This window comes from Amblyraja radiata, chromosome 11 (genome assembly GCF_010909765.2).
Source record: "Amblyraja radiata isolate CabotCenter1 chromosome 11, sAmbRad1.1.pri, whole genome shotgun sequence".
Classification (NCBI taxonomy): Eukaryota; Metazoa; Chordata; class Chondrichthyes; order Rajiformes; family Rajidae; genus Amblyraja; species Amblyraja radiata.
In genome coordinates this window covers 50,315,194-50,330,698 of record NC_045966.1, presented here as the reverse complement: position 1 = coordinate 50,330,698, position 15,505 = coordinate 50,315,194, and the positions used below count along the sequence as shown (strand labels likewise).

At 48.7% G+C, this 15,505-nt stretch overlaps 1 protein-coding gene across 1 annotated transcript in view; it reads left to right on the top strand.

The window, feature by feature from the left end:
- Positions 1-5,766: 5,766 nt before the first annotated feature.
- Positions 5,767-15,505, top strand: part of LOC116978411 (melatonin receptor type 1A-like) — a 36,526-nt gene continuing 26,787 nt past the window's right edge. The window contains exon 1 of the mRNA XM_033029532.1: positions 5,767-5,950. Within this exon, the coding sequence (XP_032885423.1) occupies positions 5,767-5,950 (184 nt within the window). The remainder of the gene's footprint in view (positions 5,951-15,505) is intronic.

Sequence of the window (15,505 nt, the reverse complement as noted above, 5' to 3'; positions counted from 1 at the left end):
GTGACAGACACCCGCCGCCAGTAAATGAAGACACCCCCATCTGTCTCCCCCTCCTCTCCCTCGACTCCCCCACCTTTCCCTCCCAACTCCAGTCCCGTCCCGACCCCCTGGGAAACTGAATAGAGCAACAATCAACTGCTGCCTGTGCGCTGATATGACAATAAAGGCTACTTTACTTTACTTTACTGAGTTAAAGAGTTCCCACGGTAGACTGTAAAACTGGGACCCTGGTTCTGGACTCCCCCAACATTGGGAACATTCTTCCTGCATCTAGCCTGTCCAATCCCGTAGATACTGATTAGACCGGTATCTATTTATTTACTTTATTAATGATTTCAATTAAATATTGGGAACATCAGGCCGCAAACGTTATTTCTTGAGTGTTAGTGCTGGACTTTGACTCGACCTTCCTAGTTAGACGGCGCCTGAGACTGAGCCAAGCAATGTCCAGACCTGACTTCAACACAAAGTGATGGAGGAACTCAAAGGGTCAGGCTCGTCCAACGCTCTGTGTTTTGCTCGTGATTCCTGCGTCTGCAATTCCTCGTGTCTACAGACCAGAGTTGCCACTTGACTCCGAGATGACCATCACAGAGCATACGGAAGATAGACACAAAATGCTGGAGTAACACAGCGGGACGGGCAGCATCTCTGGAGAGAAGGAATGTGTGATGTTTCGGTTCGAGACCCTTCTTCAGAGTCTCGTCCCGAAACGTCACCCATTCTCTCCAGGGGGCGCTGCACTGGCAGCAGCCTGTCGGCAGCGTGTCCGTTTTTTTCCAACTTTTTTTATTTTTTTAGTATGTTTAAAAGTCTGTTTTTAATGTTTCTTTGTGTGTTATGTGAGGGGGGTGGTGTGGGGGGGGGGGTAAGGGGGAAACCGTTTCGGCCTCCTCTTCCATGGAGAGGCGATTTTTTCAGGTCGCCTCCCCCGTGGCCTAACAGCAAGGATCGGCGCGGACTTTCCCGGAGACGCGCCCGGGGCTTCAGCGGCTGGCGCAGCGTGGACTCTCGGCGCGGAGCGGGTGAGACCTAGCTGGAGGGGAGCGCTCCGTTACGCTGGCCTGCGGCAGCCAGCAGCCGGCAGCCTGAAGCCGCTGTCTGCAGAGCTCCAGCTGGTGCGGCGTCTACAGCCCGGGATCCCTCGTGGAGGACCCGGGGGGAAGAAGAAGCTTCCACCGCCGGCCCGCGGCCGTCTTCTACCACGGGTGCGGCATGGACTTACCATCTCCCCTGGAGGGGAGCTTCGACCGCCGGCCCTGCAGACTGCGGTGCTTCCGGCTGCGGCACGGCAGGTACTTTAAAACTTTGACCGCCGGCCTGCGGCCTTCACCAGCCTGAAGCTCTGGTTGGGAAGAGCCGATCCTGGACTCACCTTGACTTTGACTTTGTCCCTTACCATCTGGACGCCTGCAGCAACGGCTGTGGAGGGTGATGGTCCCGACCACGAGAGAAAATGGAGAAGGACTGGCCAAGCTCTGTGCCTTCCACCACAGTGATGAATGCTGTGGTGGATGTTTGTGTAAAACTTTTATTGTGGTTGTGTTCTTTATTACTGTACCGCTGCTGGCAACCCAAATTCCACCGACCTTGGTTGTGTGGCAATTAAATTATATCTATCTATCTATCTATCTTTTATCCAGATGCTGCCCGTCCAGTATTTTATGTCTGTCTCCAGTATTACTGTGTCTATCATCGGCGCAAACCAACATCTACAGTTCTTCCCGACACATTAGAGGATACCGTCTCGCCATCACTCGGATTACCCGCTTCATTTCCATAACATTGCCACCTCTCTTTACTTTGCTTACTGAAGCCTGATCCTTGTCACACCCAGTGCTCTATCGCCCAGCCTCTCATCTTTCACTCGGGTTCGGCCAGGAAGGAACTGCAGATGCTGGATTAAAACGAAGATAGACACAACATGTAGCTCAGCGGGACAGGCAGCATATCAGAAGGGTCTCGACCCGAAATGTCACCCATTCCTTCTCCCCATAGATGCTGCCTGCCGTCGAGTTACTCCAGCATTCTCTTTAAACCGGCATCTGCTGTTCCTTCCGACACATGCACAAGAAATAGGCAACTTTTCGGGCCGAAACGTTGCCTATTTCCTTCGTTCCATAGATGCTGCTGCACCCGCTGAGTTTCTCCAGCATTTGTGTGTGTGTGGGTGGGAGTTGGGGGGGGATTCGAATCGGAACCCTTCTTCAGACAGCCTAATCGGAATTGAGTCTGAAGATGTGTCTCGTCCCGAAACATCACCTATTTTTCTCCAGAGATGCTGCTTGACTCGCTGAGTTACTCCAGCTTTTTGTATCTGTCTTCGATTTAAACCAGCATGTGCAGTTCACTCCTTACACGGGTCTCTGGAGAACATTGATTGGTAGCGTTCCGGACCCTGCTTCGGAAAGGCATCGATCGCTAGTCGGCGAGGACTCCGAGCTGTATCTCTCAAAGAAGTACATGTGAAAAATTTCTCACGGACCCTAAAAATGCGGGACCTTTCAGTAAAGTCCCTTTTAAAGATTCTTGAATCTCATTAACATAACTCATGAATAAGTTGATGTCCATATGCGGATGCAAATCTTTATTTTTTAAATTCAATCCCACAGAAGACAATTTTTACTCACCTTCTGTCCCCTCTGTCCAGCTTCCGGGTTCACCGTTCGCAGGAGTTCCCACGGTAACCGCAAAAGTTATTACGGATATCGCACGGGCCACTACGTTCATATAATGTTGCAATGCTCAACCACAAGTGTACGTCACTCTTGGAGAAATTCAAACTTGCTTGAATTTTCTCCCGAGTCACCAAGTTACACGATTACCTGCAGTTAAGCGGCCTTTTCACGGGGCGAGTTGACGCAAAATGTCACCAGAGTGAAGAGGTCGTGGTCCAGCACGAGTCTCGCACGATATAACGGCAGTAGATAAAGAGTTCCCACGGTACTCGGCATTTCTGCTATTTGTGCGAGTGACTTGTCCGTTTCCCGAGCTTTCCCGTTAAATCTTGAATGAACATCGTGAACTACACGTGACACAAATGATGTAACTTTTTTTTTCACACACTATAAATATCCTCCCTTGGTTGAATTGGCTCATTTGGAGACATATTTTACTGTGTATGTGGGAGACACAGATGGACTGAGCACAGTACCTCGGTCTTACTGTGTGTGGGAGAGGGGGAGAAAGCGACGTACACTCACAGAGGCAGAGTCTCTCAGCCTGTGTAAGAGGGAGGGAGAGAGAGAGAGAGGCACACACAAGGTGGATGTGAAATCTCACCTGCCTGTTTCAGTGACAGACACCCACCGTCAGTAAATGAAGACACCCCCATCTGTCTCCCCCTCCTCTCCCTCGACTCCCCCACCTTTCTCTCCCAACTCCAGTCCCGTCCCGACCCCCTGGGAAACTGAATAGAGCAACAGTCAACTGCTGCCTGTGCGCTGATATGACAATAAAGGCTACTTTACTTTACTGAGTTAAAGAGTTCCCACGGTAGACTGTAAAACTGGGACCCTGGTTCTGGACTCCCCCAACACCAGAACCCTTCTTCAGACAGCCTAATCGGAATTGAGTCTGAAGATGTGTCTCGTCCCGAAACATCAGATTTTTTTCTCCAGAGATGCTGCTTGACTCGCTGAGTTACTCCAGCTTTTTGTGTCTGTCTTCGGTTTAAACCAGCATGTGCAGTTCACTCCTTACACGGGTCTCTGTACAACATTGATTGGTAGCGTTCCGGACCCCTGGACCCGAGGACTCCGACCTGTATCTCTCAAAGAAGTACATGTGAAAAATTTCTCACGGACCATAAAAATGCGTAACCTTTCAGTAAAGTCCCTTTTAAAGTCCCTTTTAAAGATTATAGTTATTTTCTTGAATCTCATTAACATAACTCATAAATAAGTTGATGTCCATATGCGGATGCAAATCTTTATTTTTATTTATTTTTTAAATTCAATCCCACATAAAATAATTTTTACTCACCTTCTGTTCCCTCTGTCCAGCTTCCGGGTTCACCGTTCGCAGGAGTTCCCACGGTACCCGTAAGAGTTATTTACGGATATCGCACTGGCCACTACGTTCATATAATGTTGCAATACTCAACCACAAGTGTACAAGTCAATCTTGGAGAAATTCAAACTTTCTTGAATTTTCTCCCGAGTGGCCAAGTTACACGATGACCTGCCGTTAGCGCTACGGTGGTCCACGGTGGTCCACGAATGCCGCACTGTTATCGCACGAGGTTCCCACGATGTTAAACTCCGGTTAACTCTTGCGTCAAGTCGCCCCGTGAAAAAGCCCCATAACTCTGCAAATTACCAACCACCTGGATTTGAAAGTAGTTAGACACAAAGTATTTAGGCACAGGCAGCATCTCTGGAGAATAAGGGTGGGTGATGTTTCGGGTCGGGACCCTTGTACACACTGATTTGACCTTCGTTGTCACCTGGTCAAAAACTCCAAGCTACCTTGCAAAGTAGCTCTGCCCCGCACCATTGCAATGTGGACTGGTGCGGTTGAAAATGTTGCCTCCTCGGATGTGATGAGGGTTGAGTAACAAATGCAAATCTTGCCATTGGTACCTGCGGACCCTGAATAAAGAATAATAGAGGTGGGTGGCGTTTCGAGTCGGGACCCTTATACACTGGTTCATAGGTCTGTGAGAGAGGTTTCAGGCTTCACTGATTGTTGACTTGCTGGATCTATTCTCCGCACCTCACACCACTCCCGAGCGCTGTCTCCCTCCCCACGGCGGAGAGTTGGTTAAACAACTGTACCTGGCCCAAGACCAGCTCCGTGGTGATAGATATACATTAAACATCAGGACCGCGCGATGTTGCCCGATCTGATTGTGTACGAGTCAGCCAGATAGTGTGTGTGTGTGGACGGACGGAACTTCCAGGGAGTCGGAGGAAAGGCAGAGGGGGTCGGAGAAAGGAAGCTGGAGATGGGACCAGAGGAGATGGGAATGATGTGAGTGATCCAGAGAGCGGTCAGAGCAATCTATATGGGGGGGGGGGGGGGGGTGTGAAAGAGGAGGGAGGGGGAAACAGAGGGGGTACAAGTTAACCAGAGGGGCTTAGAGGGAAACGGGGGTGGGAGGGGGTGGGAGGGAGCCAGAGGGGAGGGGAGGGGGGGGGGAGGAACAAGAGGGGGTGAGAGAGAACCAGAGGGGGGGATGGGGGGTGTCGGAGGGAGGATTAGGGGTTGGGGGAGCCGAACGGGTGAGAGGGTGTCAGATAGGGTGGAAGGGAGCCAGAGGGAGTTGGAGGATGGAAGATAGGGTCGGAGGGATGTAGAGAGGATGAGGGAGGTGGAGGGGGTGGGAGGGAGGTAGAGGGTGAAGTAGAGGGGGCGAGAGGGAGGTAGACAGGGTGAGAGGGAGAGGGAGAGTGGGTGGGAGGGAGGTAGAGAGGGTGAGGGAGGTGGAGGGAGTGAGAGGGAGGTAGAGGGTGAAGTAGAGGGGGTGAGAGGGAGGTAGACAGGGTGGGAGGGAGAGGGAGAGTGGGTGGGAGGGTGGAGGGAGGTGGAGGGGTGAGAGGTAGTGGGGGGGGGGGGGGTTAGAGAGGGTGAGAGGAAGGTAGTAGGGGTGGGAGGGAGCCATGTCGCCACCTGGACTCCAGGGACTGATGGAGAGTGGCGTTTCAGTAAGCGGGGTGGAGTCAAGCGCGGAGCCGCATGTGGAAACTGGATGAGAGGGATCAGCTCCGCCGCCAGCAGCTTCACTTTACACTCCGGTATCTCCCTAACTCCGGGATTCGTGCGATGAACGGGCTGGGGATCTCGCCGAAGAATGTGTCGCTGGGGGAAGCGGAGAAGCTCCCCGAGCGGCGACTGTGGGTGACCAGCGCCCTGGCCAGCGTGCTCATCTTCACCATCGTGGTGGACCTTGTGGGCAACTCGCTGGTCATCGTCTCCGTGTTGAGGAACAAGAAGCTGCGAAATGCAGGCAAGTTCCCTTGAACTTTACTTGGAGAGGAGGAGGAGCGGGAGGTGGGGAGGGGGTGGTGGCGGAGAGTGGACTTAATTTAGTTACAGATATAGGAAGGAACTGCAGATGCTGGTTTAGACCGAAGATAGAAGATCTGAAGAAGGGTCTGGACCCGAAATGTCAACATATTCCTTTTATCCGGAGATGCTGTCTGACCCCCTGAGTTTACTCCAGCATTTTTGCGTCCATCTATAGTCACGGAAAGGTCCGATATACTGCTCTTCACGGTAGGACACAGTTTAGTGATTTTACTGGATGACCAGTGTCTATTCTACATCCCCCCCATCTCCTTCCCTCCACTCGCCCTCCAATCCTCCCATCCACCACTCTCACCCAGCTCCTCCTCCGCCCGCGTATCAACCCCTCACAACGCCCACCCCACTCCTCTCCTCCTCCCATTCCAGCCCCACATCTTCACTTTGTACCCCACTTCCAATCCCCACATCTCCTGCCTTCCGATCCTTTCCTCCGCTGACTCTTGTCCCACCCTTTTACACAGAAGATAGACACAAACAAGCTGGAGTCACTCAGCGGGACAGGCAGCATCTCTGGAGAGAAGGAATGGGTGACGTTTTTTGGGTCGAGACCCTTCTTCAGGGATTCAGGGTGATTCCACCCTTTTACACATCCTGGCTCGTCCGATCACTCTGCCATCTCCCTCACTCCTTTTCCCACTGGTCCAATTGCTAACTTCCCTCTTACCCTTTCCTCTCTACCCCACCCTTTATCTCTCTCCATCTCTCATTCCAAACACCACACTTCCTTACAGCCTTCCTTTCCTGCTTCACCCACTTGCACTGCCTGCTCTTCCCTCTCTCCCCCCTCATACCCTCAGTCTTCATTCCCTCCGAGTCCCCCAGTCGCTTCCCTCCTTCCCCACCTCTTTCCATGCCACCCACAATCCTCCCTATGACCCTCCTCTTCCACTCCTCCCATTACCCTGTCTCTCCCCTTTGACTTTCTTCTGTTAAGCCACTACCTCAACAGAGTATTACGCTGCAATCCTGACAGGAGATCACTACACTGATGCCTTTTAATGCTGCTCAAAAGTGTTGCAAAGAAGTTCGAAGAGTGGGTAATTTGTTTGTTGCAATACTCATCTGTCACATTATATCGAAAGCAGAGATAATTCACGTTCACAAAGCAAAACACAGTAAATGCTGAAAATCTGCAATGAAAACAAAAAGACATGTTGAAAGGGCTGAGCAGCTCAGGCAACAGTGTGAACATTTCAGGCCAATACTGGAACTCTGCTGAGGTGTCATTGACACGAAGATGAACTTTCCATAGATGATGCCTGACCCACTGAGTATGTCCAGCATTATCTGCCATTGTGGGTCAGGCATCATCTTTGGAGAAAAAGGATAGGTGACATTTCGGGTCGGGACCCTTCTTCGGGTCGGGACCCTATCATCAGTACATACCAGCAACTGCAGTTCCTTTCTCCACATTTTATCTGTCATTGCATTGGTTTCGATATCACTCTCAAAAAGCCGTTTCTTACTGTGAATTTAGGAAATAATCTGTGTTGAAGCCAGTCAATTTGGGTGATTTGTGACAGGCGGGAGGTGGGAGGAAATGGATGAAAGCAATTAGGTGAAAAGAACGTGATTCACAGGCTGGCAGAGCAAACGCAAAGCATTTATTTTCAAACTTCATAAGATTGAGGAATCAGCTATTGTGAAATCCCGGAATCAAATTGGTAACCGACATAATATCCATCCGTAAATTCACTGCTGACCCCACTCTTGTTGGATGAATAATGGGTTGCGATGTGTGGAGAGCAGGAGGGAGATCGAACACCTGGGTGGGAAGCACTGCCACAAAAACCTCTCGCACAACGTCAACAAAACCAAGGAACTAAGCATTGACTTCAAGAAGAGGAAATCAGGAGACTGTGCCAATTTCATTAATGGATTGGTTGAAAGAGATTAGGCATGTCTAACAAACTAACAACAAAAGGCACAAAGTGGTGGAGTATCTCAACAATTCATGCAGCGTCTCTGGAGAACATAAATTGTCGCCGTTTTGTACTGGGACCATTCTTCAGGCTGGTCGTGGGAGGGTTGTGGGACAGGAGAAGCAAGACAAATCCTGGCAAGCAATGGTGGACAGAGGTGAGGGAGGTTTTTGATAAGGAGATGGTTGGACACAGGGCAGAGATGAAAAGTCTAAAGGTGTGAGACAAAAGGATTGAAGAGCTGTGAATTGTGAAACTAGAGGAAGAAATGTTGGTGGATGGGGATGAGCACAGGGGAGAGAGAGATGGAAAAAAAGTGGGGGGGGGGGAGAAGGAAAGGATGCTGGGTTTTGGTAGTTGCTTAAAATTGGAAAATTCAATGTTCATAAAACACCTAAACCCAACATGAGGTGCTGTTCTTCCAGTTTGCAAGTGGCCTCACTGACAATGAAAGAGGCCTAGGACATGAAGGTCAGTATGGGAGTGGGCAGAGGAGTTAAAATGATTAGCAAACAGAAGATCTTGAAGGCCTGAGCGCAAATGTTTGGCGAAACGGTCGCTGAGTCTATGCTTGGTCGGCCCAATATACAGGATGCCACATCGGGAACATCAGATGCAGTAGATGAGGTTATAAAAGGTCTGTCTCACTTGGAAGGACTGCTAGGGTCTTTGGATGGAGGTGGGGGAAGAGGCAGAGGGACTGGTGTTACTTCTCCTGCAGTTACAAGGGGAAGTGTCTGGGGAGCGGTCTCTGTGGAAAGTGGAAAGGGGTGGGTATGGGAAGACATGACTGGTCGTGGATCATGTTGAAGGTGACGGAATTGTTAGAGGCTGATGTGTTGGATCTGCAGGCTGGTGGGATTGAAGGTGAGGACCAAGGGAACTCTATCATTGTTGCATCTGGGGGGAGGGTTAGCAATAACCAAACTACAGGACACAGAGACGTGGGTGAGGGATCCATCTATGACAGCAAAGCATATCTACTAAAGAAAGAGGTCATCTCAAATGAAAAGCCTCCTCTAGGAAAAAGATGCGACAGGGACAGAGAAGTTGAGAATAGGGGACAGCATCTTTACAAGAGACAGAGCGGGAGGAAGTGTAGTCCAGACAAGTGTGGGAGTCGGTATGTATGTGCTACACATCAGTCGATAGTCAGCTCCCTGTGATGGAGACATAGAGATCAAAAAGGGGACACAAAAATGCTGGAGAAACTCAGCTGGTGAGGCAGCATCTATGGAGCCAAGTAATAGGTGACGTTTTGGGTCGAGACCCTTCTTCAGACCGATGAAAGGGCAGAGAGGTGTCAGAAATAGTCTATGTAAGTTTGAGGGCAGAATGGAAGTTAATGGTAAAGTTAATGAAATCAACAAGTTCTGCACGGGTGCAGGAGGTAGCCCTGTTGCTGTAGAAAGAGTTGGGAGACGGTGCCTGTGTATGTTTGGAGCAAGGACTGTTCGATGTAACTGACCGAAGGGCAGGTGTAGCTAGGGCCCATGCGAGTGCCCGTGCCTACGTCTTTAACTTGGAGAAAGCGAGAGGAGTCAAAAGAGAAGTTGTTGAGGGTGAGGACAAGTTCTGCCAGGCAGAGGTGTGTGTTAGTAAAGGGAAATGGATTGGTTCTCTGTTCAAGGAGGAATCAGAGAGTCTTGAGACATTCCTGGTGGGGGATGGAGGTTTAGTGGGACGGGATGTCCATGGTAAAGTTGAGGCAATGGGAGCCTGGAAATGGAAAGTTATTGAAGAGGTGAATTCCTGTTTAACAATATTTTACATTTTCTGTCTGTTAATTTTTTTCTTCCTTCCAAACTATTTATGTCAGAATTGCAGGGAAAAATAAGTCTCTTTCAACAGCCACCATAAATATTACAGGAATAAATCAGCTATCCTTCCCACACAGTTTTTAATCTTGCCAAATTCTCCAGCTTGTAATTTACCTACAATTCCCCGTTTAAGACATGAATGTGGAATATCCGCGATGCACCATTAGACAACTTTTCAATCACAGACAAGACTTTAGCATTCCCTCAGATTATCATAGAAATATCATCATTCTGCAAGCATAAACAATCGATGGATTGCCCATTGTGAATTGCTTAAATAAATGTGATTTCCTAGTAAATTTCATGGATGCATCCCTCATCCATGTCACCTCTGTGTCCCATAGTCTGCTCTTGTTTGCCCCATCCACGCAGATGGAACAAGGGTAGAGTTCCCCTTGGTCCTCACCTTTCATCCCATCATCATCCGCATCCAGCACATAATTTTCTGTCTTTTCCATCACCTCCAACATCATCCCACAACCAGTCACATCTTCCCATCCCCACCCTTCCACTTAACCCTTCCCCCCCACCTCCCCCCCCCCAAACCACCCCCTCCCCAGTTACTTTTCCCTGTGACCGCAAAAGATGGTACACCTGCCCGTGTACCTCCTCCCTTACCTCCCACCAGAGACCCTAGGAGGTGTCAACGGTTCACGTGCACCTCCTCTAACGCATCCATCATCAAGGATCCCAACCACGCAGGCCGTACCCTTATCATGCTTCTCCCACTGGGCAGGAGATACAGAAGCCTGAACTCCTGCACCACTTGGTTCAAGAAGAGCTGCTTTCCTAATACATCAGGTTCTTGAACTGACCAGCACATCCCTAATCCTATCTCAGGAACTGAATTCTATGGACCACCTCCTACACTATCATCAACTTATTTCTAATTGTGTTTCTGCACTAATGCCTTGTTTTTTGCACAATCTTTTTCTCACTGCCTTCTGTAATTTACATGTGATTTATGCATAGGTTTTATATATAAGTTAAGTTTTAAGTGAGTCTCTGTGCCTGTGATGCTGCTGTAATCAAGATTTTCATTGTTACATGTACTCATTGTACTAATGAGAATGGCAGTAAACTTGACGACTTTTATTAAAATGACTCGACCCGTTTTCCTTTTACACCAATTTAATGAAAAGTGGCATTTAAGGTAAAAAATCATGAGGCTTTCACTACACAGAATAATATCTCTGTTCTGTTCTTGTGAATATCAATGACTACATAGATTTTTTTCCCTACCAATAGTAATTTTGAAGAAATTTATGTTCAGGGACTTGTCAACGGTGGTACTGCAGTTTTTTTTAATATTTCAAATATTTTACTTTATTCAGAACACTTGCAAATGTACATAATAGATCGTCTGTACCAGGTTTATCATTCCATATACATGAATTCAGTATGACACCAATATTCCTCCACATGAGTTGCTTGAGTAAACAGTCAAAGGTAATATTACCCCAGTTTCAGTTTCTCCTCCTTATCTAATAGACTTTCACCATTGAGTCAATGTGACCGGTGCGCCCATCATCAACATGTTCCACAACATATAGTACTGATCATTGGATGTGTCAGTCAGCAGCAATTGAGCACGGACATCTTCTTGCATATGAAGACTAATGAGAGTCCCCGAGTCCATGTTCTTGCAGCAGCATTACATCTAATCTTACTGTGCATTCTTAGCAATGGCCTGCAGAGCTGGCCTGCTAGCTGTTTGTGATGAACCTCTACGAACTATTGCGTTCCTTTGCAAATCTTTTGGGCTAATCACTTAATCCAGAAGTTTACTTTTGTTTAGTTACAGTATGATAACAGGCTTTTCAGCCCATCAGTTTCATGCGGTCCATCGATCACTTGTTCACACTAGTTCTATGTTATCTGACTTTCTCATCCACGCCCTACACATTAAGGGCGATTTTACAGAGGCCAATTAACATAGAAACCTACACATCTTTGGCAATGGGGGAGGAAATCAGAGCATCCAAAGGAAGCCCATGTGGCCAGAGGGAGAACGTGCAAAGTGCATGCAGCAGGCAGTACCCTAGGTTGGGATCGACCCGGATCTCCGGTGTGGTGAAGCAGCAGGTTTAGCTTTAGTTTAGTTTCATTTAGAGATACAGCCTGGAAACAGGCCCTTCGGCCCAACGAGTCCGCACTGACCAGCTATCCCTGCACACTAACACTATCTTACACACACTAGGGACAATTTACACTAATACCAAGCCAATTAACCTACATACCTGTACGTCTTTGGAGTGTGGGAGGAAACCGAAGATTTCGTAGAAATCCCACGCAGTCACGGGGAGAATGTACAAACTCCATACAGACAGCACCCATAGTTGGGATCGAACCTGGGTCTCCGGCACTTCAAGTGCTGTAAGGCAGCAACTCTACCGCTGTGCCACCGTGCCGCCTCTGCGCCTCAAGTTGATGAATGATGTTCATGTTCCCAGCACAGCTGGATCGAGGATAGTGTGTGAGGATTGCATTTGGACCTGTCATAGAGGGCCCTTCTCATCATCTGTCATGCAAAGACGGTGCAAGTTTGAAAGTCCTACCGACAGAATTGGCTGAAATATGACTTTGACAATTTGCTCAGGGATTCAACGAGATGCAGCATCTAATGCCCCTGTCCCGCTTAGGAAACCTGAATGGAAACCTCTGGAGACTTTGCACCCCACCCAAGGTTTCGGTGCGGTTCCCGGAGGTTGCAGGTGGTTGCCGGAGGTTGCAGGTAGTGGAAGCAGGTAGGGAGACTGACAAAAACCTCCGGGAACCTCCGGGAACCGCACGGAAACCTTGGGTGGGGCGCAAAGTCTCCAGAGGTTTCCGTTCAGGTTTCCTAAGTGGGACAGGGGCATAATTCCACAGAGCTTTGTGGTCATTCCATGCAGACCACTGCTTGATCGATTTAAGGACATTTGGTTACGGACTTCTAAAGGACATTTGGTGGAGTAAGCGACACTGTTGACAGATGTAACACAATGTTTGTATATCAAAGATCTATACACAGTTTAATGTAGCCACGCACAAAGGGGTTCTTGGCAGCCTGCATATCAACCTCAACTATTATCATCTTTCTTCTGTCATTCAATGATGACTGCTAAATCTCAGAACTTCTGACAGACCACAAAATATGAATCATCGAGCAAGTTATCGGAGCTTGTGCAATTTGCCTGCTTTCCGCATTAGAAATGTCTTTAGTCACTACATAAGAAACATTGGCATTGATGTTCAGAACAGTTATATAATCTCAAAGGTTTCAAAGGTCTTTTATTGTCACATGCACCATTAAGGTACAGTGATATGCAAATTACCATACAGCCATATGAAAAAAAAGCAACAAGATACACTACATAAAAGGTAACATAAACATCCACCACAGCCGATTCCCCACATTCCTCACTGTGAAGGAAGGAAAAAAAGTCCAATCTTCGTCCTCTTTATTCTCCCACAGTCGGGGCAGTCGACACTTCCATCGGGGCGTGCGAAGCTCCCACAGCCGGCGGTCGAAGCTCCCGTGTCGGGGCAAACGAAACTCCCGCGTCGGGGCGATTGAAACTCCCATGTCGGGGCAGTCGAAGCTCCTGCGGCTTGGAGTTCGCGAAGTCGGTCTCTGACCAGAGACCGTGAGCTCCGTGATGTTAAGTCCACAAGCACCCACAGTTGGAGCTCCGAGGTCGATCCCTGGCAAAGAATGTTCCCCCGCTATGTTAATGTCCCGTAGGCTCCCCGCAGTGGAGCTGTCAAAAGTCGGTCTCCAGCAAAGGCCGCCAACTCCTTGATGTTTGGCCGCAGTGCAGATGGAGATATGATACGCAAAAAAAAAAATCGCATCTCTGTCGAGGTATGAGATTAATAAAAGTGTCCCCCCACCCTCCACATAATACAAGCTGTGAGACGGCAGTTCTACCAGTTGTGCCACTGTGTCACCCCGATTATTAGACTGCAATTTCAACTCACAGCTTTAACCATAAAGGAAGGAGTGATCCGGTAAAAATTCTTGCTACAGTTTTCCTGCATTGCATGAGGAAATCAGTTTCAGGGAATACAGAGGAGAAAGGCAGGCAATGTTATTGCTGTCGTACCTACCTTCTGTCAACATTTTATTACAAATAAATATACTTGACCCAGTGACAAACCCAAAGGGACGAGATAGTCTAACCGAATAAAGAAATTGCTTCCAGAATTGTATCAGAACTTGATCCAGGAATATACTATTAATTCCCTTTTGAGTTGCTCTTGATATTACACTGTGTCAGGCCAACTGTGTTAATATCGTTGCAGCATCGGCTCAACTTCCTCAGTTTTTATTTATTTTAGGGGCGAGAGAGAGAGAGAGAGAACACTTTGTAGAGGAAATTCTAATGCTTACAGATCTGTATATGTGTGTAAGTCATCTTCAGTGCATGTGTGTATTCCACTCTCAAAAGTGGAACGATTATAATTGTAAATGTCCAAGAGGCCAGAAACAGAGGAATTCAGAGAGTCAGTAAAATAGATGTGGAGATAAGTAACACTATGAATGCAAGGCTGATAGTTTTAAAGTCAAAGAAATGCTGGAACAAGAAACAATCGATGTCATTAAGTCAGTCAAGTCAAGTCAAGTCAAGACGTCACATTTATTTATATAGCACATTTAAAAAAACAACTCTCGTTGGCCAAAGTGCTTTACATTTGTTATAAGAATAGTATAGACAAACAAACTACATGCATATATACATATAGCCCTCGCTCAGTGGACGTCAGGAAAGGCTTGGGAGTATAGATACGATTTTAGTCTTGACTTAAAGGAGTCGATGGAGGGGGCAGTTCTGATGGGAAGGGGGATGCTGCTGTTCCACAGTCTAGGGGCTGCAACCGCAAAGGCGCGGTCGCCCCTAAGCTTATGCCTAGACCGCGGGATATTCAGCAGCCCCAAGTCGGCCGATCTGAGGGACCTGGAGGTGGAGTGGTGGGTGAGAAGACTTTTAATGTAGGAGGGGGCAAGCCCATTGAGGGCTTTGTAGACATAGAGGAGGGTCTTGAAATGTATACGGAACCGCACAGGGAGCCAGTGGAGAGAGGCCAGGATCGGGATAATGTGGCCACTTTTTCGGGTGCCCGTCAGGAGTCTCGCTGCGGCGTTTTGGACCAGTTGCAGGCGGGACAGGGAAGATTGGCTGATGCCAGTGTAAAGAGAGTTGCAGTAATCTAGGCGGGAGGAGCACATGTGTAGTGAGAATCAAATAAGCTCTGAACCGGTAGGCGACGCGACTCTTGTCTGTAGCGGCCTCTGCAGTCCGTCTGCGTTTTTATTATTTTATGTCTATGTTTTAATGTAGTTTTTGTTATTTTTGTTGGGGTATGTTTGTGGGGGTGTGGGGGGGTTGGGGGTAACTTTTAAATCTCTCCCTGCACGGGAGACCCGACCTTTTCTTTGTTGGGTCTCCGTTGTCGTTGGGGCTGCAACGAGGAGCGGCCTCCAACAGGAAGACCGGGGGCTCCAGTGCCGACACTCACCTCACCGTCGCGGAGCTGGCCGAGTCCGGAGCGGGTGGAGCTGTGGTGGACGCTGCTGCGGCCCGACCCCCCGGAGATTCGGTGGCTGCAACTGCAGGTTTGGCGGACGGCACCGGGAGCCCGCGGGTCCCTGGAGGGAGACCGCTTTTCAGGGCTCCCGCAACGGCGACTTCTCCCGCCCGAGTTGCGGGGTTGAAGAGCTCCTGGAGCGGGGCCTACAGCACCGCCCCG